This window comes from Fusarium verticillioides, chromosome 3, assembly GCF_000149555.1.
Source record: "Fusarium verticillioides 7600 chromosome 3, whole genome shotgun sequence".
NCBI classification, from domain to species: domain Eukaryota; kingdom Fungi; phylum Ascomycota; class Sordariomycetes; order Hypocreales; family Nectriaceae; genus Fusarium; species Fusarium verticillioides.
In genome coordinates this window covers 1,007,146-1,033,743 of record NC_031677.1, presented here as the reverse complement: position 1 = coordinate 1,033,743, position 26,598 = coordinate 1,007,146, and the positions used below count along the sequence as shown (strand labels likewise).

The 26,598-nt window shown below is 48.7% G+C and overlaps 10 protein-coding genes across 13 annotated transcripts; 5 read left to right on the top strand and 5 right to left on the bottom strand.

Moving 5' to 3' along the window:
* Window positions 1-269: 269 nt before the first annotated feature.
* Window positions 270-2,896, bottom strand: FVEG_07839 (hypothetical protein). The gene is made up of 2 exons (XM_018896534.1): window positions 1,338-2,896; window positions 270-1,285 (listed from the first exon to the last, which is right to left on the bottom strand). Exons 1-2 carry the CDS (start codon window positions 2,506-2,508, stop codon window positions 603-605), a joined length of 1,854 nt encoding a protein of 617 aa, XP_018754015.1. The 5' UTR covers window positions 2,509-2,896; the 3' UTR covers window positions 270-602.
* A 136-nt stretch (window positions 2,897-3,032) lies between these two features.
* On the bottom strand, window positions 3,033-4,775 carry FVEG_07838 (protein yop-1). The gene is made up of 4 exons (XM_018896533.1): window positions 4,262-4,775; window positions 3,941-4,156; window positions 3,730-3,851; window positions 3,033-3,658 (listed from the first exon to the last, which is right to left on the bottom strand). Exons 1-4 carry the CDS (start codon window positions 4,310-4,312, stop codon window positions 3,538-3,540), a joined length of 510 nt encoding a protein of 169 aa, XP_018754014.1. The 5' UTR covers window positions 4,313-4,775; the 3' UTR covers window positions 3,033-3,537.
* Window positions 4,776-5,064: 289 nt separating this feature from the next.
* FVEG_16190 (hypothetical protein) lies at window positions 5,065-5,670 on the bottom strand. Its single transcript, XM_018905429.1, has one exon. The coding sequence runs from the start codon at window positions 5,563-5,565 to the stop codon at window positions 5,131-5,133; it is 435 nt and encodes a 144-aa protein (XP_018754013.1). The 5' UTR covers window positions 5,566-5,670; the 3' UTR covers window positions 5,065-5,130.
* A 220-nt stretch (window positions 5,671-5,890) lies between these two features.
* On the top strand, window positions 5,891-9,559 carry FVEG_07837 (hypothetical protein). 2 transcript variants are annotated; one of them, XM_018896531.1, is made up of 4 exons: window positions 5,891-6,259; window positions 6,497-7,157; window positions 7,212-7,505; window positions 7,556-9,559. In XM_018896531.1, exons 1-4 carry the CDS (start codon window positions 6,247-6,249, stop codon window positions 9,087-9,089), a joined length of 2,502 nt encoding a protein of 833 aa, XP_018754011.1. In that variant the 5' UTR covers window positions 5,891-6,246; the 3' UTR covers window positions 9,090-9,559. The 2 variants fall into 2 exon arrangements, with proteins under 2 accessions (XP_018754011.1, XP_018754012.1); XM_018896532.1 differs by having other exon boundaries at window positions 5,891-7,157.
* Window positions 9,560-10,126: 567 nt separating this feature from the next.
* Window positions 10,127-13,118, top strand: FVEG_07836 (aspartate kinase). 2 transcript variants are annotated; one of them, XM_018896529.1, is made up of 6 exons: window positions 10,127-10,918; window positions 10,996-11,015; window positions 11,122-11,202; window positions 11,286-11,613; window positions 11,668-12,586; window positions 12,638-13,118. In XM_018896529.1, exons 1-6 carry the CDS (start codon window positions 10,829-10,831, stop codon window positions 12,733-12,735), a joined length of 1,536 nt encoding a protein of 511 aa, XP_018754009.1. In that variant the 5' UTR covers window positions 10,127-10,828; the 3' UTR covers window positions 12,736-13,118. The 2 variants fall into 2 exon arrangements, with proteins under 2 accessions (XP_018754009.1, XP_018754010.1); XM_018896530.1 differs by lacking the exons at window positions 10,127-10,918; window positions 10,996-11,015 and having other exon boundaries at window positions 11,050-11,202; window positions 11,668-13,118.
* Window positions 13,119-13,231: 113 nt separating this feature from the next.
* FVEG_07835 (hypothetical protein) lies at window positions 13,232-16,710 on the top strand. Its single transcript, XM_018896528.1, has 2 exons — window positions 13,232-13,677; window positions 13,734-16,710. The coding sequence occupies exons 1-2, from the start codon at window positions 13,581-13,583 to the stop codon at window positions 16,406-16,408; spliced, it is 2,772 nt and encodes a 923-aa protein (XP_018754008.1). The 5' UTR covers window positions 13,232-13,580; the 3' UTR covers window positions 16,409-16,710.
* On the bottom strand, window positions 16,426-18,201 carry FVEG_07834 (CMGC/CDK/CDK7 protein kinase). The gene is made up of 3 exons (XM_018896527.1): window positions 17,777-18,201; window positions 16,509-17,726; window positions 16,426-16,442 (listed from the first exon to the last, which is right to left on the bottom strand). The coding sequence occupies exons 1-2, from the start codon at window positions 17,997-17,999 to the stop codon at window positions 16,708-16,710; spliced, it is 1,242 nt and encodes a 413-aa protein (XP_018754007.1). The 5' UTR covers window positions 18,000-18,201; the 3' UTR covers window positions 16,426-16,442; window positions 16,509-16,707.
* Window positions 18,202-18,347: 146 nt separating this feature from the next.
* Window positions 18,348-20,481, top strand: FVEG_07833 (hypothetical protein). The gene is made up of 5 exons (XM_018896526.1): window positions 18,348-19,415; window positions 19,470-19,598; window positions 19,651-19,767; window positions 19,822-20,232; window positions 20,296-20,481. The coding sequence occupies exons 1-5, from the start codon at window positions 19,071-19,073 to the stop codon at window positions 20,296-20,298; spliced, it is 1,005 nt and encodes a 334-aa protein (XP_018754006.1). The 5' UTR covers window positions 18,348-19,070; the 3' UTR covers window positions 20,299-20,481.
* Window positions 20,482-20,826: 345 nt separating this feature from the next.
* Window positions 20,827-22,748, top strand: FVEG_07832 (hypothetical protein). The gene is made up of 3 exons (XM_018896525.1): window positions 20,827-21,501; window positions 21,553-22,000; window positions 22,062-22,748. The coding sequence occupies exons 1-3, from the start codon at window positions 21,472-21,474 to the stop codon at window positions 22,433-22,435; spliced, it is 852 nt and encodes a 283-aa protein (XP_018754005.1). The 5' UTR covers window positions 20,827-21,471; the 3' UTR covers window positions 22,436-22,748.
* On the bottom strand, window positions 21,991-26,100 carry FVEG_07831 (hypothetical protein). Of its 2 annotated transcripts, XM_018896523.1 has the most exons (4): window positions 25,358-26,100; window positions 23,808-25,280; window positions 22,111-23,753; window positions 21,991-22,043 (listed from the first exon to the last, which is right to left on the bottom strand). In XM_018896523.1, exons 1-3 carry the CDS (start codon window positions 25,416-25,418, stop codon window positions 23,077-23,079), a joined length of 2,211 nt encoding a protein of 736 aa, XP_018754003.1. In that variant the 5' UTR covers window positions 25,419-26,100; the 3' UTR covers window positions 21,991-22,043; window positions 22,111-23,076. The 2 variants fall into 2 exon arrangements, with proteins under 2 accessions (XP_018754003.1, XP_018754004.1); XM_018896524.1 differs by lacking the exon at window positions 21,991-22,043 and having other exon boundaries at window positions 22,062-23,753.
* Window positions 26,101-26,598: the final 498 nt, after the last annotated feature.

The window sequence follows — 26,598 nt, the reverse complement described above, 5'->3', positions numbered from 1 at the left end:
CTAGAAACCTATACTTAAGAGGAGTTTCTAAAAGAACATATGCGAACAAGCCACCAAGCCCAGTGGTACGTTTGCAAAAGTATTCTCCAGATTTATGTTGACAATCAAGCAGTCTCAGTTCTATCGCACATTCACTCGACCTATCGCAAAGACACTTCTCATCGCTGTCTTTACGTACCAGTTGGCTTACTGGACTTGGGTAAAACTTGAAACGGATGAGATCCGTGCGGAGCGAGAAGGTTGGTCGCAAGACATCATTTGAGAAGATATGGCAGCTAACGCGTGAATGAATAGCAACGATTGAGAAGCTTGAGGCAACTATCAAGGATTATGATGCTGCGACAAAGGCAAACAAGGCTTAAAGCGTATGAATGAGATTACGGGGGTTCGAAGCAACCAATTGTCTTTAGTTGTTCTGTGTAGGATATTGATACCAAATCGCTCATGTTATTCAAAATAACCTTACTTCTACAAAAGTATGGGCCTCTTGACTTTGACACGAAATTCAGACTGTCGCTGGAATTAATCTCAGATGTATCTCCGCAGAAGTTCCTCTAACAAAAATAACGCCCAGCATACCCAATAAACGAGAAATACACATCTTATAGTATCAACCAGACCATCAGCGACACAGCACCGAGAGCAAAAGCGCTGGGTCGGACAATTACACCTGCACTGACCCTCGTCCTTGGCTCGCCGGGGTAGTTACATGTTATACTCGAAATATCCGGATTCCGCCGTCCGTAACTCACACTGAAACTTGGGAATCCAGGTTGTGGACAGGTGAAGCCTATCGCAGCGGGACATGCTTGAACAACTTCGTAGCAGACGTCCTCGCAGGGTAGCAACTCCTTGTACGGACCAGGCTTGACGGTTTCGTCGATCCAGGCGTTTCGCGAGGAGTTATTTGCTGCGGCCTTGAGACCCTTGCGGAAATTATCAGGAAGCGTTGTTCCATTGGGAAAGGCTTGAAAAGCGTCGCGAACAACGCTATATCTGCTGCCGCCCATAACATCCTCGCAGCGAGGTATCGTGACGGTGCAGAGCCAACGCTTGTACGCCTCACGACACTCATCGCAATCTCGTGCTAGCGAGTAGCGAGACTCAGGGGGCGCTTCGCAGGGTACTTGCATCATGACTTTTTCGAAATTGGCGTACATTTTTCTGGCATAATCATCGTAATGCTTGGCTAAGGCAGTATTGTTAAACTTTTTGTCGTTGCCAGGTACTGCATATTGTGTTTCGTTGCAGAAGTCCAGATTCGTAACCATCTTACAGTTCGTGCCTGATGATAGGTCAGCTAATATCGAAGCAACATGAAGCGCAATTGATCTTACTGGATGAAGTCTCAAACGTGGTGGCCTTGTAGACAGTGCCTCCCCCGCCTATTGTGCGTCCAGACTTGGTATCTCTTTTGCTATCACTATCCGGCATCTTGACGAGGATCCCCGAGTAAGTGGTACTGTGGTTAAGCCCTGCTATCAGGAACTGCTGCTTGGGCAATCCTCCTTGTCCTCGTGTGGTAAGGCCCGTCGTAACAAGATCGTTATTTCGCCCAGTCTTCTTATCGTTGGCCCAGATTTCCGCATGGTCCGTTAGGCCACAGGCTGAATGTCGCAGACCATCGATGGATCTCAATTTCTCGTCCCCAACAAAAATCTGAAACGGTGGCGGCCTCTTCATGATCTGCTGGGTCTCGTGCGAGTCCTGAGTCAAATCACTGGTGAAAAGGAGGGCTGATGTTGAGTCAAAGTCCATCAACAGTAGTTGAGCAGTGCCATTTTTGGCATCGTAATTGTGATAGTACTCGTCGAAAGAAATGGCGATTTGGTATTTGTATTCCCCATCAGCCTTTGATATATTCGGAGCCACGACGCTGATGTATATGTCATTGGTAGCATTCATGGTTAGCATAACTGCGCCCTCGTCGAACGGTATCTTGGCGGTATCGGGATTTGACTTGTTGTAATTGCCTGCCGTTGGGCACTTGATCTTGTTTGTTGTTGAAGTATAAAGACTGAGCTGTGGTGCCAGTTCTGTTTTCCCGCTCTTGTCTTTGGTCTTTAGAGTTGGCCTGGAACAAGTATTGGCAGACACATAGACAGTCTTTGTCTCTGCTCGACGAGAGTTCTGATGGCCAGTCTCCCCGCTCGTTTTATGATCATCGTCCCTCTTGTCCTTCCCAAACAACGTCTTCTTATCCACAATATAACAAACAGTCCCTCCAGGAATTATCGATCTACTGTCGGGGCCATTATTCGTTAATAACGGCTGTTCTGGCGCGGCACGGCCAATGATACTGCGATCAAATGCCGCAAACTCTGGTTCGTATATTAAGTCCGATGTATCGCTTCGTTCGATAAGTGTTTCAAAGTCGAAGACCAAGTTGGGCGACGATAGTGTAGCTTCAGTCTTTCCAGGAGCGCAGAACATCAAGCTCAATGCCAGAACTGATAGATACGTAATTATCGACGTGGAAGGTCTTAATATGGGCGAAGTGGGTATCATGATGGTGGCTTTTCCCTCCAGGGGCTTTTGCCTGTTCGTTGAGTTCGAACTTGATTTATCGACGCGCAATCAGCAAATGAACGTAGGGTTTTCTTCGCATGTGGTCGTTATTGGCTCGGAATTATCATCGTGGGCTCTCCATAGATCTAAATATGGAGAGAGCATTAGTTGTCGTGGTGAAAAGATGGAAAATACGAAACAAATTGAATGGTTCAGCCCACGATAAGATGCTACTTGTTACGACTGACAAGCATGTGCCGTCCAACTTGTTGATGCGCAAGGGGAAGTGAGGCGCAGTCAGAGGTTAATTCTAGAACAGCACAGCCACAGGCACACTCAGCTCTAACAATGAAATCGGGTCGGATCTTTTTGGGTCTGGGCGAACGGGTACACAGCTCGGGCCACTAAAAAAAAGGGTTCTGTGGCCACTACTTAATACCACTACGTCAAGTGTAGGTCAAGTAAGGTCAGATCGGATAAGATTGGATCGTAGACCAACAAGCTTGGAGCTTGGCCACCAGTGAGAAGTTGACGATTAGTGGCATACTAAAATATGTTGACATTCTGAGACAGCTGAGCAAGTGAGCAAGTGAGCATGCGACAGTTGCAGCTGAATGTTGACAGAACAAAATCCCCGATACTATAGTATTCAATTGCAGAACCATACATGTGGGGTAAGCAAACGGTATAGCAGCAATACGTGTTCTCATGAAGCTCCATAAGATAAGAGCATTTCTCAAAGCAAAGCAAGATATTTCTAGTGCATTCATTCATCACACAAAAACAACCACACGACACGAGTCTTTCCGAACAACCCAGCAGTCCAATACAGCTTCCCTAGCTGGTATAAATCCTAACCCTGGCCAGTCCTCCTCCTGGTTCCCTCCAATTTGCGTAGCGTGGTTTTGAAGCTGAGTAGTTCCTATAAATAACCATTTCCTGTTCCTCTAGTACCGAGATTGCTTGATCCGGGGCATGCGACAATTCGCAAGAGTTAGTTTGGCGATCAAGCTAAATCTTGGAGACCGTTTACTCGGTCTTGTCGAGGCCGTCAGCCTTGGCACGGAGGCCAGAGGCAGTAGAGCCGGTCTGCTGGAAGTATCGGCCGAGGGTAGGGACCAGGAAAGATCGGAAGATGAGCTCAGCACCCCTACAATTTCTGTCAGTATTTGAAGCAAATCCTCCGGATAGCGGGGCAGCAAGACCCGCATGGCAACTTACCGGAAGGCAGGGAGAGAGAGCCAGAGGAGGAAGATAAACTTGAAGACGAAGTAGAAGGGGAACCAGTAGACGACCTGGACGAAGCTCTCAATCACGGTGAAAAGAGAGAAGACGACCCAATACTGTAAAACTAGTTAGCGACCGCTTGTGATCGTAGGAAGCCTCGGCAAAGGTCGGAATTAGCTCCGATGGTAGGGAAAAGGCCACGTACAGTCAACCACTGAGTATCATCCTCCTTGTTGTGGGTGAAGAGAGCACCAAGAGAGTAGTAGCCAGGGATGACGAAACCAGCCAGGTTGGTCAGAAGCTGGCCTCCAAGGTTGAAAATGATGAGGAAGAAGTAGAGAGCGCCGAGACCGATGGCGGCATAGGCCTTGGGAACACCAGCCTGCTTCTCGAGGTTGTTGAGGGCGGGGTACTTGGAGAGCTATACGGATGGCATCACTGTCAGCATTTTGCAAGGCAACGTTGCGCAATTTGTGCTCGACTGTAATGCGGCGGCTATAATCGCAGGGTGAGGGGATATGCGTACCTCGCGGTCGAGCTGACCAAGGTATTGCTGAGCCTTATCTTGGGCGGACATTGTTGTTTTTGGTCGATTTTGTGTATGTGTGGTTTTGTCAAAGAAGTTGTGATGCTGTGAGAGAGTTGAAAAAAAGGCGTTGGAGGGGTTGGTTGTGTGGTGTATTGAAATAGCTAACTTAGCGTCCAATACGTAAGAGGAGTTGAATGGGCTGGAAGAGGGCAGCTTTTATCGCGGCGCTAGCTGCAGCTGAGATGGGGGGAAGATATGGAACCCAATCACTGAGGTACAGGGCCTAGCGAATCTTGGAAGCAGGAAGAAAATTGACGCGGAGACAGTCAGTGACAATGACCGAGAGTGACTGTGTGCCAATGGCTTGTGACCCTGTAAGTTCGGGGGGTTTTGCGAGATGAAGTGCTAAGTTGATCAGCAAGACGTTTGAGGCTTGTGATGTTGTGCAGGTGATGAATATTTTACTTGTTAGTATGAAAACTGCATCAGTTTGTATTATTATAAATATTGTGTGTTTGCAGTTGACTATTTCAATTTTTGGTCACAAATACATATCTCCTGATAGACTGAGCAATCCATGAACGCCAGTACGTCAGATTTGACGATTACAGGTATGACGCAGTGTGTATTTTGTTTCCGGGCGCCGTTGTGCACTATCACATGTACCTACAGCAAAAGTGACAACACATGAAAGGAATTACATCATTCGAGGAGCAAACTTCAACGGTTTGGAGGCTACATAGAGCGGGACGAGGAAACTTGCATAAACCTCGGAGTATTGGATTTTGCAGTGATAACGTGTGGAAATATGGATATATATATATGTCCATTATAAGTGGTTTCTAGGATATCTGACATGCAAATTGTTATACTATAGGGTCGAGACACAACGAACTGTGGTACTTGTAGACATAAGCAAGCAAGGTATCCGTACAACCTCGTGGTATTTGTATGGAAGGACTGCCGCCAGCTTGCAAAAGTCCGTGATAGAAGAAAGAATATGTATAGTAATCATCTGGACTCTTAATATCACTAAGATACTCACCGTCTTTGTGTCGTTCGTTTAGGCAGATGTATGTCTCGACGGTTGTCCGGGGCCAGGCGTATTTATCTGTCTTGTTTGTTTCCCTTGAGGTGGATTGTGATTGTAATCGTGATCTCGTGCCCATAGTATACGCAGAGCATGTGCTTCGCATCTCACATCTCCCCTGGACAACTGAATCTCTAGCCTCTGCCAAGAAGTTGGATCGAAGTTGAACCAGTCTCTGCCCACGACTATTCACGTTGCAGTGGATGAACATGGGCTGTTAAGGGCAACCAAGATCTCCTCCATAACTGAGAACACATCCGAGTTCCCGCGGTGAGCACCTTTGGCCGGGGAAGGCATAGCAGCTTCAAGCCTCAAAACACAGATCGAGAGCATCGTAAAAGAAGCAATGATTCGCAGCCAGTCAAATCTCGTTTCTCGTCATAACAGGAATTTCGGCTAATTTACCGTACCCTTCCAATGAGAACTGGGTGAGACAAGCCAATAGAACAAGTGGATATTGTCCCCGCTCTGGCCTGCGAGCAAGATTACCTAACTGAACTGAACCACCGACCATCCATTTCTCGTTGACCTCGCAACGACAAAACAAGGACAACAACAGCTCCAGGAACATCAAATTGTTACCCTCAGCGCCGCGCCAAAATTGCACCGAGCAGCTCCTTGCGCGGCTTCTTTGAAACGAGTTTATTTCTATTCAGCTTCTGCTGGTCTTTTTTTCCATTCTCGCGACTCTTTCGAGGTCCCCTTTCCCCTCCAGTTTCATTGTTATTGACGTCGGCGCATCCGAACACCCCAGCCCAGCCAATGTTTGTTGTTTAGCCCGCCCACAAATTCCTCTCTTCAGTCTACCAAAGTCAACACAAAGTCCCGGTTGGTGCCATTGAGGTTCAGCCCAGTCCAGCCCAGTCTCGTCTCGTACCTCACTCAATTAAGTATGGAGCACAACAGTAAGTTTACTTTCTCCCTTGTTTTTCTTCCCAGACAACCCCGTACCCAAACAACCTCATCTCCTCCTGCTTGAGGCACCTAATACTGCCTGCCGACGCGCTACTCACTCGGAAAGTCTAAACATAACACAACATAACAAGCTTTTAACTTCGCTGCTGCTAAAGCATAACATCCCCTCATTTTATTCATGTCAAGCTTCAAAGCCTGCGTTTGTTGACAAGTTTAATTCAATTCAGTGGACATAGTAGACCAGAATCAAGCTCAAGGTCCAACTACCCGCGCCGCCATTAGATCGACTCGACGACCGTTATCCCGTGCTTCAACAGCTTCACTCAACAGCTTAGAGCAGCCTGCTTTTGCCGACACCTCAGACATGTACAACGGGCAATGGATGACGGCCCAGCATGGACAGGTTCATCCAAACGGCCAAGTGCACCCAAATGCTCACGTCCACGGCCATGCCCAGGTTAAGGACATGAACACGCCTCAGCTGTCAGCAGAGGATATTATGATGGCCCAGCAGCTCCAAGCAGGCCAGGACTACTCTATGGACGCTTCGATGAGTGCACCAATGGGTCACCAGATGCAATACCAACAACCAAAACATGCAATGCAACGGCACCCGTTACCCGCTGAGCAGTATAACAGCCATGCCAGTTTCGCCGAGGGAGATAGCCAAATGCTAGAGAGGGACGATAATGACGAGAACTCCTTTGCTGGAATGATTGGAGCCCCAAAGCCCGCGTCCAATAGATCGAGTGCAAACAACGAGATTGAAATGAGAGCTCTATTCAAAGCCAACGAGCATCGCAGCCTTCCTGACGTGGCCAGCGAGCTTCACGGAAATGAACGAGGTCCAAACTCAGAGCGAACCCGACAGGTTTTTGCAATGCTCTGGTATGTCGTGAAATGTTTACCATATTTGCAACAGGTATGCTAATCGTCCCATAGGATCCATGGTGTCTGTGAAAGGGGCAAGGGTTCCGTCCCCAGAGGACGAGTATACGCCAACTACGCGTCGAGATGTGCTACCGAAAGAATCACCGTGCTTAATCCCGCTAGCTTCGGGAAGCTTGTTAGAGTGTTATTTCCCGGTCTAAAGACACGGCGACTCGGTGTTCGCGGAGAGTCCAAATATCATTATGTCAACTTCACACTCAAGGAGGACCAGGTCGAGGTTAGGGAGCCTTCAGTGCAGCCAACCCGCGCTCTCCCAGAACCTCCGGCCTTCACTCAAAGTTTCAAGTTAGCTTTATCCCTGACCATAATTTGTACGTGCTTGCTAACAGAGGTAGCACTCTTCCTTCACAGACGACTATCAGTTTGAGTCAAGGGGCCCTTCCGTCCCCTCAAATTGGCAGCACTGAGACCAACCCAGCCCCAGTATCCCAAAAGTCCGGCTTCCAGTCACGTAGCATATACAACCAGCCACAAATTGCCAACATTGCCCACCTCAGCTCCAGCACAACAAAGACTCAGCTCGAACTCGGCTTCCGTCCTGAGTCTGATGGGCCTGTTGACCCTGAGGAACCTCTTATTCTTCCCAACCTCGAGCCTTACCTCCCTCAAGGCACCGACCCCGACGCTGCCAAGTCTCTATTCGCATTGTATCGCGCTCACTGCACATCACTAGTCGATTGTATCCGTTTCTGCAAAGAGAAGACCTTCTTCCATCTTTATGGTGCTTTCCAAGGGACTCTCACCATGCCTGTGTTGAAACTATTTGGGAACCCGGCCTTGGCTCCTTGGATTGAGGAGTGTGATTTCATCCTCTACCAGCGTATGATGAGCATCGTATCTGGTTTGAAACTCCAGGTTGTTCCTAAGTATGTTTTGGATATTTTCAGGTCCATATCGGACAGACTGGTGATGCACATTCGTGAATCTTTTCAAGGCCAGCCACAGCATGTAATCCGTGCTAAGGAGGGACCTGCTGCACTCTTTGTTGGACTGATCGACCGCGCGTTGAGAGTCAACTTGACAGCTCACGCTGCTGCCAACTTTCTTTCATCCCGTGAGCAGCGCAATCAGATGTATATCGACTGGATCACAACAATTCGGCCTCGAAAGATTGCTGAATGTGTTCCTACTCGGGGTATGGACGATGTTGTGAATCTTCTGCTTAACGAGATTCGAGATCTCGTTGATCCCACAGACGTGCCTTGGGAGGTGGAATGCCTTACTATATATGGAGATGTTCTGTCGCGCAAAGGTCGGCCATCTGATAGTGACGTCGACGGTGGTGCCGAAGCTTCTCGTGAAAAGGGCGAGTCATACCAGCTTGATCGTTGGGTAACATTTCTCAACAGTCTACCGACGAGGTTCCCTTACGCCACAGCGAGCGACATCATGCTATGCGTCGAGAGGATTGGTACTGCTGTGATGCGAGACCTCACCATGAACCAGGGTAAGAGCTTCAGCTCATGGTGGGTGACCAAGACATGGATAGATGAGCTGGTCTGCTTTATGGTGGAGGAGGGAGGATTTATGAAGCAAAAAAGGAGCCAGACAACTTGGTCGGCAACGCCCACGCCACCTCAAGCCACAAAAGACACGAGCCGACAACCCTCCCGATACAGCAGCGGCAGTGACGAATTCAACCTGAACAACTCATCGCAAAACCAAGGGGAACGTGCCCCCTTCCCCCCAGCCAACAAACCCAATCAGAACTCAATGGGTATGAGTGGGGGCGATGTCCATGACGACAGTGGAATCGGTATTAGGACGCCCGAGGAAGACTTCCCCATGGACAAGTTTGGGTTCACCGGCACAGACAACCAGGAGCATGCTCTATTGGAAGGGGCAGAATTCACTGTTGATGAGCTTTGAAGGATCCAAGCAAGGCCGCAAGGCCCGCATGTGTGTGTGTGTGCGTGTGTGTGTGTGTTTGTGTCTGCCTGACACGGGATTGGCGTTCCGGGATTGGGATATCGATTATACCCTTGATTGATTTATAATAATACAGTTGTCAGTGCTTCCCAGACGAGGGTCTCTTGATTGCCAGACATGATGGGACGATGGAACGACGACATGATGATGGCCTAGAGGCAGAAACGGGAAGTGAAGTGCGCTGAGTTTGGCCAATTGAGCGAAGCGGGCCTGGAAGATAGAGGATTGCGGAGGGTTGTTTCTGTGTACACATTAGCTGGAAGGTTTGGTTCTGGAGTTTTTGAGTATAAATGGTGTCGGGTTTGGCAAAGAAAGGCGCACCATGAGAGCCATTGGGAGGGGTTGATTTCACCGCATAGTCAAATATACTGTTTGTAGGCTTTTGGCTCACTCCGTATTATCCCCTTGTTTTTTCGTACGCGAGGTAACGGTAATATTGGAATGTGTTATGGTTGCTTCTCTTTCAGGCGAAGGAATTTCGACTACCCTATGCGAGAGTTATGAAGGCTGTGTTTAAGCTCTGATTGGCCAGTAGATAAATTCTTTTGCATTGTCCTCGGCTTCATTCGTCAGACTGGATCGATCACTTCCTTGGACGAAGTATATTATGCTTTTGTTATAGTAACAAATCGCTCTGAGCTCTATATAATGACTGACTGTTGATGACCGTGTAAGTGAGTGGTGGTAGAAGTCGTCTCTAACCTAGTGGAGTCCATAGCTTGAGTGGAGTGTAAGCATTAGTGCAGTGGGGGTCACAAATCTCTAAAGAGCTTAACCTAAACGTGTCTAATGAAGGACAAAGCCGAAGACGGAACCTGTAGCAAGGTCGAGTCATACCATACAGTGAATATTATAGAGGGAGCACCCCTGTATGAGCTGTTATTTCGGAGGCAACTTCGGTCTTGTTCTCAAACACTGACTCTAGAGTCCATAGTATGATGCTACAGCATGAGCCATATATAAATAATATTTCTCGTCTTAATTTACAGTCCTTGGTTCTTGAAACTTTATATATACATACATCTGTGCCTCTTTTCTGCTAAGCGTTGTTCTTGGCCACACTTAATCAACTTGAAATTCAAGCTCCGTTCCCGGACAAACTGATTTCATATCCAGTCTTTGATATTGGACATTGGCATTCGGAACCTCCAACCGTCCATCACTGTATCAAAACTAAATTTACCTTCATCTTTGTATTTGTCTAGGCAATTACAATTTGGTACTGGTTTCAGTATTCGATATTACGCCAGTTGGACACAATTCCTGTCGATCTCTTGTCCATCTACACTTGAGACCTCTTTAGGTACGCTTCAATTCGATTCAGCCTCTCGACTGCACTGTCGCATTCTACGAGTCATATCATATTATATCACAATTCTCGTATCCCTTCACCTCGAGGGTACTGATTCAGGAATTCCGGAGGTGATTCGGCGCTTGTCCGTGGGTACAGTACCTCAATAAAAGATCGGTTGGTACCTTATTAGTGCCTCAATCGAGCTCAATTTTTTTTCCCCTCGTTGTTACTCAGCCGGGAAAAAAAGGAACTCCACCACCATTAACTCTAGACTCTCTGAATCAGCCTCAGCATTGGGGAAACAAGTAAAAAACAGGGGATCCACGTTTCAGAGACTTGATTGAATCTTTGACATCTGATTTTGAACATCAAAGAAAAAGAAAACATGGGAAGTCTCTCGCATTGCAATTCGCCGTCTCTCGGCTGGGTCGTTCAAAAATTCGGCGGCACAAGCGTTGGCAAGTTTCCGGACAAGGTTTGTTGTCCCCCGTTGAGCTTCAGAGAGGCATTATTCTGTGGTTTTTTATACACATTGCTAACCAAGATGTTCAGATTGCGACAGATATTGTCAGGTATGATATTTCCCTAAAGATGTCTGGACATGGAAAAGAGAGAAAGAGAGAAAGAGAGAAATGGCTGAAAAATGTCTTGTATGACTGTAACTGACCCCGCCAATAGAGCCAGCTTGTCTCAAAACAGAGTCATCGTCGTTTGCTCTGCCAGAAGCACGGGCAAGAAAGCTGAGGGAACCACCAGTCGGTACGTCTATTTTCTGGTGTTCTTATATACAGAGACTCTCTGTAACGTCAATTGGCATGATCTGAGTACTAATGGCGTAATAGACTACTCGCCGTCTATGGTAAGCTCAGAGGTGTCGGCGCCGCCATGTGCGTCGATGAGGAGCAGCAGAATGAATTGGTTGAGCAAGCTCGTGGATTGATGCTTGATATCTGCAACGATCACGTCTTTGCTGCCGAGGCTTACATCCAAGATCCTTCTATACGCGGAAAGCTCATTCAGACAATCAAGGATGAGTGTCAAGAGCTGGTCGAGTATATCGTCGCTGCAAAGCGGTTCAACCTGGAGATCAACTCAAGAGCAAAGGACCGTGTCATCAGCTTCGGTGAGAAATTGAGCTGTCGTTTTATGGCGGCTCTTTTGCAAGATAAGGTGAGTAATAGGCCGTTGACTTATATATATGAGTTCCACACTAACATTAACTAGGGCGTCGAGTCTGAATATGTCGATCTTTGCGATTCATTCCATTATGATGCTACCGAGAGACTCGACGACAAGTTCTACCGCACTGCCTCAGAGGCTTTCACCCGCAAGATCGCCGCCTGTGAGAGCCGCGTCCCTGTCGTTACTGGTTTCTTTGGCAACGTACCTGGCAGTCTCATCGACGGTGACATTGGTCGTGGCTACACTGATCTATGTGCGGCCCTCTGCGCCGTGGGCGTCAAGGCTGAGGAACTTCAGGTTTGGAAGGAGGTTGATGGTATCTTTTCAGCCGATCCCTCCAAGGTGCCCACCGCACGCCTGCTCTCATCTATCACACCTTCCGAAGCAGCTGAGTTGACATTTTATGGCTCAGAGGTTATCCACCATCTCACTATGGACCAAGTCATCCGTGCTGAACCGCCTATCCCCATTCGCATCAAGAACGTCAAGAATCCTCGCGGCAATGGCACTATTGTTGTTCCTGACCGCATCCTCTCGGCCAGCCATCAACTCACACGGGACTCTCCCAAGCCTCAGGCAGAACACAAGAAGCCGAAGCGACCTACAGCCGTCACTATCAAGGACCACATCAGTGTTATCAATGTGCATTCGAACAAGAGATCGATTTCGCACGGGTTCTTCGCGCGCGTCTTTTCTATCCTGGACACTTACTCCATCTCGGTCGATCTCATCTCTACTTCTGAGGTTCACGTCTCTATGGCTATCCACTCGAGCAGTCAGCAGGTCGAGGCTTTTGGTAAAGCCACTAAGGAGCTTGCTGAGTGCGGTGATGTGAGCGTGCTCAACGACATGGCCATCCTGAGCTTGGTCGGTGCTGAGATGAAGAACATGGTCGGAATTGCAGGTCGTATGTTTTCTACTCTGGGAGAACACAATGTCAACCTCGAGATGATCTCACAAGGTATGTATGATCCTTATCTCGAATAAGGAGTATACTAACGAAGTCGAACAGGTGCCAGTGAGATCAACATCTCTTGTGTGATAAGCGCACGAGATGCTACTCGGGCTATGAATGTGTTGCATACACATCTCTTCACATTCCTTGAGTGAACGACATGTAGGAGCATGATATAGATGGCATTCGCATGTAATGGGAGTTGGTAGGGATATCCTTACGGACTTGAATTCTTGTATAGTCAATATGCCCTGCAATGTGTTTGACTATATAGTTCAAAGGTGTTTTTGGAGTTTTGCTGGTAAAAAGTTGGGTTAGAGTTGGCATGACGATGGAAAGCATTGAAAGGACGGCAGATTTATATCAACTATTGTTTAAGAAGGGAATTTCAACGATAACTCTCATGGATAGACTATTAGGGGCCAAGTAAAGAAAGAGGCGCTAGGTAAGTTTACTTACACAGTATGAACCATTTGGCAGTAATTATTTGGGCTCAAGACAGCCCGTGAAATAAATGGCCATAACTTTAAGAAATGTCCTGAACCCTTGAGGTACAGGGTAAGCTCAAATGCCACCTCCAACTGCATCGCTGATGCGGGGCACATGTGGGTGGACTGCGACTTCCCCCCTGTCAGAGCTAACCAGCAGCTTCCATTCTCAAGATGTAACATGACCCAGCCCAATTCTTCTTCCTATTCTTACAACTAACTCATTGTGAGTTATCAACATCACGAAAATCACCGAGAGACGGAAACTACGACCGAGTTAACAATCCCGAAGCTCGAAGAATCTTCCAATGCCGGTGTCGCTCTATATGGAGAGTCTCGCTGCCACATGCTAGACCAGATAATCTAAATGAACGGATTGAAGGACAGCCCATGGCATCGCAGAGGATACAATCGTTGAACAGCGACTACGAGGAGTTAATCCACCTAGAGGGTACCTCCAAGAACGAAACAATATAGACGACCGAAATCGCGATAGATATCTCTCTCCAATCATGTATAGGTCCAAGACGGGTGCAGCCAACCGTGGCAGCATCCTCAGCACCCTGAAGGCGACCGAGATGCTCGACACGAAAGCCAGTCTTCCAGCGGGTATGCAAGATACCATGTTCGCGATACCGAGCGCCTGCGACTAACATGACATTCAGAGATACTGGTGACGATCCTCGATTATTTACCAGTCGCCGATCAGCTGCGCTTTGCCCGCGTATCACACCGCATGCGAGATATGGTTTACGATGACACTAGATGGGTCTCAAGATTAAAGAGCATGGATTGTTGGGACGAAGTCGAGGCTCGTCGTCGATTCGAGGAGGCAGTGCGACGAAGACGAGAAAGTGCAAATGCAGCGGCAAAACAAGCCAAAGGACTTACAAGCCCCACGCAATCTACAGGAACAACACTATTCGATGCCTCATTAGAGGAGGCCAAGAATCGCGCCGTGGCAGATATTCATGATGGTTTCGAGACGATGGCGGTGGGGGCTTCAACAAACCCCGCTGAAGACCCGGCAGCATATCTGGATGTCTTCAAAAAAGCAAGGAGCATCCGGGGTGGCGCGAGGCACGAGTACGGCAAGATATACGGCGCTTTGGCTCCCTTCTACTTTGATCTGGTGAAGGCAAGGTCTCATGCGGACCCTATCGTCTTCCAAGCGTTTCGCGACCCAGAGAAACAAGCGCAAATGCTCGCAAATCTTAAGAGATTCGCCCATAGCGATTGGTCAACTGGATGCCAGGAGCGAGAAGAGAAGCTCTCATCAATGATGGGGATCTTCGAGAGTGCTGTTCTACGGGAGTTTGAGCAAGGATACGAATTCTGGGATGTTGACGGACGAATGCATCGCTACGCACATGTACTGCACACACTTGATGGCGCCACTGGAGGGATAGATCTCTTTGTGCATAAGCACCCCATTTTCAACGATGATGAGTTATTGGTGGTGAACGCGATGGACTGTCTCAACCAAGCGACGCAGGATGAAAGCATCATACTCGAACCTTCACGGCTTTTCTTCGAAAAGCTGCTGGCCAAAGTTAACGAGCAGGCCTCAGTGATGCAACGCATATTTCCTAATCCCGAGCATGTGTTCTGGATATTTGTGGAAAAGGTCAGGGAGGATATCATCATGGAGTATTCAACACCGCTGTTCGACGAGGCACATGAACGTAGCATGGAAGCTTATTTGAAAGCCGTGTCTGGCGTCTTTGAGCAGACAATGCTTTTCTTTCAATCTCTTACACCCCCTGAGGGGTCTAAGCGAGATGTCAAAGAGATGGCAAAGGAGCTTTCACTGCGCGTTTTCGAGCCGCATCTCGACTTATACCTCCAGGCTGAGCTAGACTTCTTCACAAATCACGCTGATACAGAAGTGGCAAGGTGGGAGAAGAAGCTCTCTGAGCAGGACTCATCCCTAGAGTCGTTCTATATGTCAAACATCAATCGCTCAGCCGACAAGAAGGACTTTTTGAGCTCTTTCAAGAAGGTCGTTATGATGCCTGTTACTGTGCTACCGAGCTTTCCAATGGGATCTCCTTTCGCAACTAGCAAACCCGCATCATCGAGACCTACATCAACAGTACCAAAGGAGCTGAATGGCTCTGGGACACTTACACCGCAGCCCTCACGACCGGAGACACCCAGTCTGGCACTTGATGGCCAGAGGACGCCATTGCCTGCCCAGGCACCAACAGATGAACTGGCAGCCAAGGCAGCAATTATGGCGTCGAAGCTTGAAGGTATCAAGTCGCTTTTCAGCATTGAGGTGGCACTCAACCTGGTGCACGCTGCCAAAACCAGCCTGGGACGTGCTTCAGTCTTCATTAGCCTGGGTGGACAAGCTGGTGGAGAAGCTCGAGAGCAGTGTGCGACCATATTCATAGTGTTGTTGCGCATCTTGGGACAGAAGCATATCAAGACGGGCTTTGATATGGCTGTCGACCATCTGTCGCACTATAACCCGCGAGAGGTTAATGATCATAACAAAGCGGGCGTGGCACCACTTGTCACTTTCATCGAACTTGTTAACGTCGGTGACCTTATCTCACAGATGATTGACGTTTTCTATGAGCAGCAACTTGCCACCCCGAAAATTGCTGACCGCAACGATTTCTTGGATCCAGCAGGTCTGGCCAAGAAGAAGTTTGAGCAAATGCTCGACGAGAGTGTTGCTGCCGGCCTAAACAAGGGTATCGATGTCCTGATGGACGAGGTTGAGTATCTTCAGGGCACAACTCAACCACCCACAGACTACAACCCAGTTGATCCCTCAGCTGCTACATCGTCCTCTGCCTTTGGATCTGGATTTGGCGGCAGCTCTAGCACCGCCGAGAAGCCTGCTGTGCCTGCTGCAGAGCCTGATATTGGTCCCACAGCCACAGCAAAGCGCATTGTAGAGCTTGTCTCATCGCACACAAAAATGCTTGTGGGTACAACAGATAAGTCGATGCTTGATGTATTCAACGGCGAGGTTGGTCTTCGTCTTTTCACAGCGATCTGCAAACATCTCAAGCGACAACGAATCAGCACCGAGGGCGCGATTACTCTCATTGCTGATATGAACATCTATTATGAGTACATTCGGACGTTGCGCAACCCTGATCTGCTCGCATACTTTGCTGCCCTTCGTGAGCTAAGCCAGATCTTCCTGATTGACCCTCGACATGCGCGTGAGATGGCCACAGTCATCGCAGATGGCGATCGATTTGGTGGCATTTTCCGTGCCGAAGAAGTCTACGAGTATGCGCAGAGAAGGGCGGACTGGTATCAAGTCAGAAAAAGTGTCGAGAGAGCAATGTATGGGCTTGAGTGTGTGCTCATGTAAGTAAATAGAATAGAACTTGGCTGATTGGATATACCTACGAAATCGATATGTCAATATCACGAAGATATGCTGAGAGCGAGCGTTTGGCTAGGAGGCATACATGGATGGTTTTCAAATTTATGATGATGAAGAGATCTGAGTATCTAATAAAATGTCCCATTTTGAGTAAGCTATGTCCTTTACAACTTGTTCCGTTCCTCTCCTTATTCTGTATATAACCAAACGCCTAAAAATGCTCACCCGAATTGCATGCCATGTGCTCATTAAAAGTCTTCTTTTCTCGCCCCCTCTCACCATGTCTATTTCATGCCGCCGAAATCAAGCTTGCGTGCAACTTTGGAACCCCTGTCATCGTCAATTACGCCTGGCCTTCGCTTTAGATCAGCGCCCATCTTGTCGTCAGCTCCTGCGCCACCCTTTCGAGGCAGATCTTGCTTGCGGGTAGGCTTAGGCTCAGAATGCCACCAAGGATGCTCAAGCATACCACGGGCAGTGATGCGCTTCTTGGGGTCGAGAATAAGCGTCTTCATGAGCAGGTCCACACCGTCAGAACCAACAGTACCGAAGCGCATCTCATACCAGTCCTTACCACGGACCGGGTGTTGTCCAGGAACAGCATAGCCTGGAAGTTTCGTGACACCAGGCCAGTTATCATCGGTGGGCGTACCGACAAGTTCGCAGACAAGTCGAACTTGGTCAAGGTCTGTGTTACCGGGAAGATAGGGCGCACGCATAATGAGTTCAGCGAACACAGTGCCAACAGACCAGACATCGACAGCACCGCTGTAGTGCTTCGCGTCGAAGAGCAGCTCAGGGGGTCGGTACCAGCGGGTGATGACGCGCGAGGACATGAGTTGATGAGGATCAGCGAAGCTTCGCGCAAGACCAAAATCAGCAAGCTTGACTTCGCCATCCTCAGCAATCAACAAGTTGTTTGGCTTGATATCACGATGGAGAACAAAATTCTCGTGGCAGAACCAAACGGCGCGGGTGAGCATGCCCATCCATGTCTTGATATCAGCGGCACCGTAGCGCACGGATTCGGTATCGCGAATAAGCATTTCTAGATCGCCACGGGGTAGGTACTCGAGAACGAGGTTGAGGTTCTGGTCTTTGGAGGAGAATACGGAAAGCAGAGAGATGATGTTTGGGTGTGAGAGCTCCTGGAGGTGCTTCAATTCGCGGACGGCGTCGGGGGCCATGCCCTCATCGTACTCCTTCTGGACCTTGATCTTCTTGATGGCGACGAGAGTGGTGGGCTTGGAGCGCAAGTGACCTAGGAAGACAACGGCGTATGTACCCTCACCGAGCTTCTTGCCTAGACGTTATTAGAGAGAAACGCTTTAGGTGTTCAAGGCTGTAGCATACCCTTGACGTATTTGCGCTTCTCCTCATCGTTCATCTGCTCTGCAAGATCGAGAGTCGTGGGAATGCTCGTCGGCGCAGGCGCTGAAGTGACAGGGGGCATTGGCGTTCCATTGGAGGAGGATGTTTGCGAAGTGGCGTTCTTTAGAGGCGAAGAGATTGCGCGCCCGAAGCTTTGCGGTTGCGTGGCTTCGACGGTGTGCGTTACGACTGGTGAGAGTGCCATGGTTGATGTTGATGGTGATTTGAGGAGCTGGAAAGACCAGCTGTACGGCGTCGGGAGGCCCCGTTTTGTGCACGAGACCTGTAGAGGCTAGAGCAATATCAATGAGTGACTGAATGGTGATATGACCAGTTGGTCTGACTGGCGCGCCGAAGTTTGGTGAAGTTGAACTCAGCTGAGTAGTCCGTGGAGATGTTAGGAAGCTTGTTAAGAGCTTATCATTATCGCTAATTTGAGATCGGAGAATCGGAGTTTATCACGCCGATAAGCTCCACACCTGTACCGAGATCTGAGGAACGTACCTATAGAGTACTCCGTACATAAGGTACTCCATCTTTTGACTTGGACCATCCAAGAACATCACTTCTTTCTCCTTAGGTACCTTACCGTTTATCAAGTGGTGTGTTTTTGACACGAAAGAAACGCGAGTTGTCAGGCTTTTAGCCACCCAGATTGACTTTGCTTGAGGCACACAGCAACCGGCGGTATTATTCTTACCTTATGGCCTTTTGAAAGCATAATGGTCGTGTTCAGTGCCTTCTGCTATAGCCAAGATGCTCGTCGCCCGTAGAAACGAGGAAACTTTGATGCCTTTTGGTGAAAAGGGTGCGATGATGCTACAGTAACGGTGTCGTGCTTCGGCGGTTTTGCCCTCCCTTTGACTGTCCGTGATTACGGTTATACGGGCGCTTCGTGACGGGCATCTTTCGAGGACCAGATCTCCCAAGCAACCTTTCCAAATACCCGAAAGTGATGAGTATGAGGCTTTGAGAATTGTAGGGCGGTGGTAATTTCGAGCTGAAGGTATAGGATATCTTGCAATTGCTTGCGTGTACCAGGATGGCTGTCCATCTGATGGCTGAAGATTCTATCCTCGTGGCTTGGGAATCATCAGTCGATGATTATTTGAACTCAAAAGGGTCTCTGACATGAGATGTTAAACAGGAGCTATTATGGTTATTTAAGTCTGCTCCGATTCTTGATTCGTTCTGTCCTTCTCGGCGTCGTTCTCTACTTTCGTTACATCCCCTGAACACTACTTCCACTCTTTGTAATCTGTTGTAGACTTCAAACATGAAGCTGTCTCTACCTTTCATTGCGTTCTGCGCAACACCAGCCGTTGTTGGTCTTGCTCTCCCAAACGGCGCCTTCGAGATCAAGGAGTACGAGCATAAGGATCACCATCACCATGATCCCAACCTGGTCAAGCACCATCACAAGCACCACGATCATAAGCACAAGCACCTTCATCCCCATGAGCATGTCCACGTCACCAAGCACAAGCATCCCGAAAAGCCTTGCCCTATCCTCACTGAGGAGAAGACTTGCAAGCTCTTCCACTATGCCACCAGGGACGTCGAGGAGCTCATTCATGCTGTGCAGACCTATGATTGTGGCAATGAGGCGGAGTGTTGGCATGTGAGTTGCTCTCTTGGATCCATCACTATGAAAATTACTAACATGAAATGAAAGAAAATTGTTTACGAGATCTACAGCCTTGAGTATGGGCTAGATGCCTTTGACAAGTATGTGGACAGCACCACACTTAAGAAGTGCTTGACCTGCGGAAACGACTCTCCTGTCGTTGGCTGCTTCCTTCACGTAAGCTCTACGAAATGACTCTTCAGGGTTTACTGTGCTGACACTGCTCTAGTATGCGGATGCTCTGATCCGCCTCGTGAAGCTCCTGCGGCACCAGACCAAGGATCTTGATGGAGAGGTTGAACGGCCCATCCTGACTGCCATCAACAGTCTGCGTGTTTCCAACTATGTGAGTTGCCCTTGAGATGAGAGAAACCAAGACATACATGCTGACTTTGAATAGGCCTTGGTCTATGAGGTCGGTCGCCGTATTGAGTGCAAGAAGAGCCTCAAGATCATCATGTCCAAGCAGGGAGCCAACGATGGCACCACCAAGGGCAGTATCCAGGCAGCCTTTTCCAAGTTCCCCTACACTCCCCTGATCACAGGCGAGGACTTTGAGGACAGAGTCGCGCTGGACAAGGGCGACGCCAAGGAGGACTCGGAGGGTGATGGAGAGAAGAAGCACAAGAAGGTGCACAAGCACTACCACAACCATCACCACGGACACAAGCATGGGCACAAGCACGGCCACGGACATGGCCATCTCCACCAACATGGACACAAACACGGACATAAGCACGGGCACGGGCACAAGCACGAGAACGAGCATCACTACGAGCACAAGCACGAGTATGACCATCACCACGATGAGGTTCGTGCCAACAATCCGAGGTCCTAGACTTGTGACAAGAAGCATCACTAACATTGAGTGTAGTAACCATGAGAGACATAACAAGCTGGAACGCCGCCGGGGATAACGAATACTATTGTAATTATGTGACATGGTGCTGGGACCACTGTGGACGACCATATCAATGCTGCAGGTGTTGAGCAGAAGAATGAAGAGTAGATCTGGTTTTATTAATAAAACAGACTTTTGAGCATATGCTCAACTTGAGTGCTCGAGTTGAAGTGAATGTTGTTCGTTGAGATTGATTGGATATACTCGAGTAAGGTCCAAGGTTACAGTGTAAGGGCCCTGCTTCAGCTCATGATTCGTGCAAGGATCTTACAGTACAGTGAAGGCCCCCCCTTGAATCTTTAGTGTCTCCACTGAACGACGTCGTTGGCTGAGGCTTGTTTTGGGCGGGCAGTGACAGACTAAAAGGTACCTAGTAGTAGTAAGATAGTCTAACTTTTGTAAGCAAAGACTGTGATGTAATCAACGTAAACAAAGGGGATGATGTCATTCGATTATAAACTCCAGTCATTATTCTATGATTCTCTCTGCAACAGCTGAAGAATACCCAATCACCCCATTCGGCATTAGTTTAGTTGATTCGTCTTCTTTTTCTCCTTCTGCGCCACTACAAGCACTGTAAAAATGCTTTGACTGCCGCGTAACCCCCCGGTAAACGCCGCGTAAATGCCAAGTCACAGCCATTCTTGGCTCTTTTCCGCTGTGAATCAGCAAGGCTGATGAGTGATGAGCACCGCCATTAACACCGCCGTAAAATATCCCGGACTTTAGGAACCGCGGACACGTCCGAGGACCCGAAAGATCTTCGGCCGTGGAGTATTTAGTGGTGATCCAAGCTAACTAAGTTCCCGGCCGAGAAGGAGGGAGAGTTATCAAAAAGCTTGGAATTATCAAGATCGAAAAAAAAACCCTGGAGTTGCAATACGTAACGCAGACCCATATTATACTTCCCAAGCCCAAACCCCAAGCATCGGGAATATAATAATTGATACCCTGCCCCTTGTTTCTTGTCCCTTTCCCCTCTCTTTTCGTATTTGTTCTATCTATTTCATTTACTTTGTCCCTAGGTCAGGTGCTGCTGTCACTGCCTTATTTGGGTTGACTCTTACGAGTTGCCCTCCCGTATCACCAGTTTTGCGAAACACCAAGTTTACAGCAACATCATCACATCACTTCACATAAAATCACACAATGGCTGTGAAAGGCATATTTTCATACTGGGTATGTTCACTTGAACCTATCTAGAGGGCATATACTAACCAACACGATCAGTGGTTCCCAGTTATTTCAGGCCTTGTCTGGCTGGGAATGCTTCTCGGTCTCCTCCTCGAATGGCAAGTCAATCAACACGGTCGTCGATATCCCACTCAATCGATTCACTCCGACATCGCCTACATTTCCAACGTCGGCGCAGGCCGTCTCCAGCCTCTCTTCATCGTCGGCTGCGTCTTGACCTCCATCTTTCTCGATGCTGCGTTCTTGTCTGAGCGATGGCTGCGACATCGGGGCCGTCTTGTGCCCAACACGACCCTCATGGAGAAGGTCCTCAGCGGCCTCTCTATCGCCTTTGCGACCGTTGGAACCGTGGGACTTATCTGTCTTTCTATCTTCAAGACTGGCAAGTATAGCAGACTGCACAACACGTTTCTGGCGCTCTTTATTGGAGGCTATTTGTTCTCGGCTGTTTGTATCTGCTGGGAGTACCAACGCCTTGGAATCAGTGGGTCTCTCTCTACATCTTCAACCCATGCCTACATCAACACCTACTAACAAATCTTTAGACTACCGCGAGCATCGTGTCCTTCGCATGTCTTTCTGGGTTAAGCTCACCTTCATCCTCGTAGAGGTCGCCCTCATCATCGCCTTTGGCGTGTGCAGCCTCGTCAAGAAGCGAAACGCCGCCGCGGTCCTCGAATGGGCCATCTCCTTCATCTTCACATTCTATGCCATCTCCTTCGTCATCGACCTCTATCCTGCCGTTCGCACAAAGAGCCCTGACGCAAGGTATCAAAAGTCCGCCTACATGCCTTCTGCCCTCTCTGATTCGAGGAGCCCCAGTAACGGGTCGCGCAGTAACTTGGATGCTCCCGCAAACGGTCGCCAAGATGTCGAGATGGCGCAGAACGGTAATCGTGTGCCTCCTAGAGACTTCTAGACAGGTCGCAAATATCACACATATGCTTGACCCATCACATCACAACAAAACTACACTTAAGGCTTGTAATACTCAACATACGCGAAACTTTGTGTTCTATGGACTAATGCCGGAATGATTCCCCCTTTCTTTCTTTGCATGGCGTTTGGATCGAGCGAGAATTGGCGCGTTTACAGGATTGTATTACATGGCTTCGCGTTTTTTGTACATGAACTATCTGATAGATAGATTTCAAGGGAACTGCCTTATGTATATTGATTAGAAATGAATTAAACTATAAACGCAATAATCCAGAATTTAATATGGTTCGTCATTCTTCGTACTTTGTGTGGTACATTACTGTATATTGCCAACCAGTATCCTGCCTTGTCTCATGATTATATCTGGGACCATGTCATGATCGTCATTTTCGTCCGAGAGTTCCGTACACGTGTGTAATGCGTCATACCTCAAACAAAAGCATTAATTAAGTTCATCCACTAGTCCAACCACCCCAATTGCTATAATCCGGCTGTTGAAACCCGATGACGCTTTACAGATACACAGCAATCCATTTTTGCGCCGGGCATAATCCAAACCAATCCCATCATTTTACCTCCCTCCATGAATTTTTCCAAACTCCTGTCCTGCAACAATACTGGCTAGTTATCCATCATTTCTCTAAATCTCGAATCCCGTGAAGGACTTTGGCTCTTCCTTTCAGCAGGGTCTTTGATTGCTGGTGGAGGAGTAATAGCTGGAACAGCCTCGTCTTCACTTAGACTGCTCACAGGGCTGATGCCGCGCGAATCATGTAGCACATCCCGGTCGTGGTCGCTTGACTCAGCGTTTGCGCTGCGACCGGCAAGGGCAACATCTCGCATGCTCGTAGCCCGGTTGTCCAGACTTGTTGAACTTTCGTTTGCATCTGTATCCCGGAGAGCGGCTCCGCCAATGAAACTGCTTCTCTTGTCACCTTGGCTTTCACGATCTTTCTCTCCAAGAGATTTGCCTCGTGAAAACCTGTTCCTGATCCATCCCTTGACCTTGGAAGTTGGCGATGCAGCATCACTGAGCTTTCTGCGGCCACTTTCCGCTGTGCCAGCTTCTGTATCGATCGCGGCTGGGGCACTAGGCTCACTAGATTCGTTTGCCGCAACAATAGGGGGTGATACAGCCTCTTCGCTTCTTGTGCTCGCGCCATCATCAATGGCTTCTTCGCCCGAGACAGCTGTGTTACCCCTGGTCCGTTGCTTCTCTTCCTTGGCCTGACGTCGCTCTTCAGCTCGTGCCGCTTTCTCCTCCGCCTTCTTGGCCTTGTATTCTTGCTTCTCTTGGTCTATGAAATGTATTAGTCCGGCACAGCGCAAATGAATGTTTACTGTAGACATACCCTTAAGTTTCTTTGTGATCTCTTTAATTTCACGGTCGCGCGCTTTTTGCTTCTCCTGCTCAGCCTTCCTTGCTTCCTCTTCCATCTTGAGTGTAGCAAGTCGCTCGCGCTCAACTTCGGCTTTTTCGTTGATATCATCCAAAAGGGGCTGCATTCTCTTGGCTGCGATGGCGTCTATATCGTGTGGGTCCATGAATCTGCCACCTCCGATATCGATTTTGCCTTTGTTTGCATTCCGGGTCTCGTGGCTAGCAGTGGCCAACTGATGAGCCTTGAGCTCCCACTCACTCATAAGAGTTGGGTTGACCTGGCCAGTTTCATGATAAACCTTCTCATCCATACCTTGCAGTCGAGCCTTGACATTACGTTGTGCCGCAGCAAGAAGCGCGTTGCGATCATCTTGCCGCTTCTTCTGATCAACCTCTGAAAGCTTGTTGGAGAAGAGTGACATTTGCTGTCGTATTCTTTCGGATTGTTGTCTATCGTCAAGATCACCGTCACTAGAAGAGCGACGACGCAGCTTGGATGTCAATGTGAACCGCCGTTTAGGTGACGATTCGTTCCCATAGTAAGATTGGTAGTCTCTATTCTTCTGATGCTCTTGCTCAAGTTTTGCCAGTCGTTCTTGTGCTTGTTTGTATGCAGCGTCCTGGAGATTAACATAGGGTTTTGGCTGTGGCGCATCGGAGCCTTGTCCATGGGTTTCCTTGGCTTCGTCGATAATCTTTTGTTGATGTGAATACATCTTTCGGGCCATAGCAACCGCTGAAGCGTGGAGTTGCTCGTTGTTTTGTCGTTCATCTACCTCCGGTTTGACTGGCGGATTGGACGTGAACATGTTGCGAGTCATGGTGGTCACTGGCACCGCACCGGCGTTTTCTGTTGCCGGCTTGGCCCTGAGGCTTGCTTTGTGAGCAAGTGCAGCTCCGCTGAGCGCATCTGGTCGAGTGTTTGTCTTGGGGGGTGATGGAGCATGAGAGTCTGGTGCCGATGGCGTCGATTTAGCTCGTCGTCTAGTTGTTGACATAGCACCTTTGGCTGCGGCAAGAGACTTTTGTCCCTGCAGCGAAGTATCATATGCTCTTGGTTCAGGCTGTCGCATTGAATTGGCTCGATTCGTATTGAATGCTTGAGTGGCAGCAGAATTTCCCCATCCTTCGTGTGACTTGCGCTGGCTTGGGGATTGGTTCAAGGCAGCATTAGCCGAGCCAACAGCTAGAAGTGCGGCTTTGTGTCCGGCAGAGTTAGATGTTGGTTCCCATGCTGGAGTCATCTTGTAATCTTTGGCTAGAGCGGCAGCAGCGGATGCGGATGAGGTTTTATCAGGTTTCCAAAGTTCGATGGGCTTTTGATTAGACCATCCAAGTGAAGCAGCGGCACTTGCAGCAGCGCCGTCAGGGCGAAGACCAGCAGATGGATAGCTAGGAAGATCTCGAGGATCTGCATATTTGAGCCGACCTGAATTATTGGCCACTACGTACATATATGTCAGAAAAGACTTGGGCCATGCGTGGGTAGATGACGAATATCGCTGGGATGCCGGTACATACCTGTGGCCGCTGCCGGCTGTGACTGGATCATGGTTGGCTGCTGGGATGTGCTGGTGGGCATCGGTATAGGGACGTCAGAGGGTGCTGGCCCAGCCCTTCGTATTGGAGCCTAGAGATCGAGAGGGTGAGACTTCACTGGAATACGATGCGAGGGAGTAGATTGGTCGCGATGGACCCAGCGTGGTGATAAGCTCTTGACAGGGCCAAGGGCCTCGTTACAATGCTTTTTATGAGTTTCCAAGGCTCTTAGCGGTTATAATGTTGTATGTAGTTGATATTAATTGACAGTTTCTATGTCGAACATGGAGATGCCGGGTGCTCGCTTCAATGGTGGAGACGAATGGGCTGTCTCTTCGCAGGGAATATCGAAACAAGTGAGATAAAATGCTGAGTGACGACACTGTATAGAGGTAGGATTCGAGTAGGTATTAGTCGAGTATGTATTTGGTGTTGTCTCTCAATCGTGAGGAAACAAAACAGAAGGGAAAGAATAGAGTAAAATATGGGTAAAAGCAAGATTTATTCACTAAGACGATGATGATGATGATGCTATCAAAGGAGACCCTCTCGTTGTCTTCGTGGCGCCCTCACTCAAATGGCGTCGTTCTTTCGTTGGCCCCGAGACAAGACGGACGGACGGTGCGGTGCTTGCCTTCCTTACCTCTTTCCTTCACATGGGATGGGATGGGATGGGATGCATACGTCAGGGTCGTTGCCGTAGCTCTTTCCCTTCCCGGACCTGCGATGCACTACCCCAGATAGTGCTAGTTGTGACGTCACTTGGTCCTTGGCGATGATCTCAGGTGCAGACGCTAGTGGCTAGTCTTAGTCGGAAGGAGCACAGTATCCGGATTGTCTTATGATATTCAGCTTGGATTGTTGGTTCTTCGGTATGGGAACTCCGTCCACTTGGGAGCTGAATACAGTGGATGTTCACCCGATACAGCTCTCTCTAGACATTCCCTGGCTTGTCTCGTAACCGTTATCACGTAGCGAAGGGCTCATCTTCAGCTTTCTCAACTTCGTCCTGTCTCTCCCCTGTGAAGCGACTGTAACACTGCCACAATACATCACACCGCTATCAATTCGCACTGTATTTCTATCAGCTTAGCAATTTTTTAGCTTCCCGTCATCCATTGAAGATATCTCCCAATTGGAATTAGATGGCTCTTTTGCTCAGCCTATCAAGTCAAGATTGACCTGCGAACGACTCCTCCCAAAGCCAAAGCTCGAGTCACGGT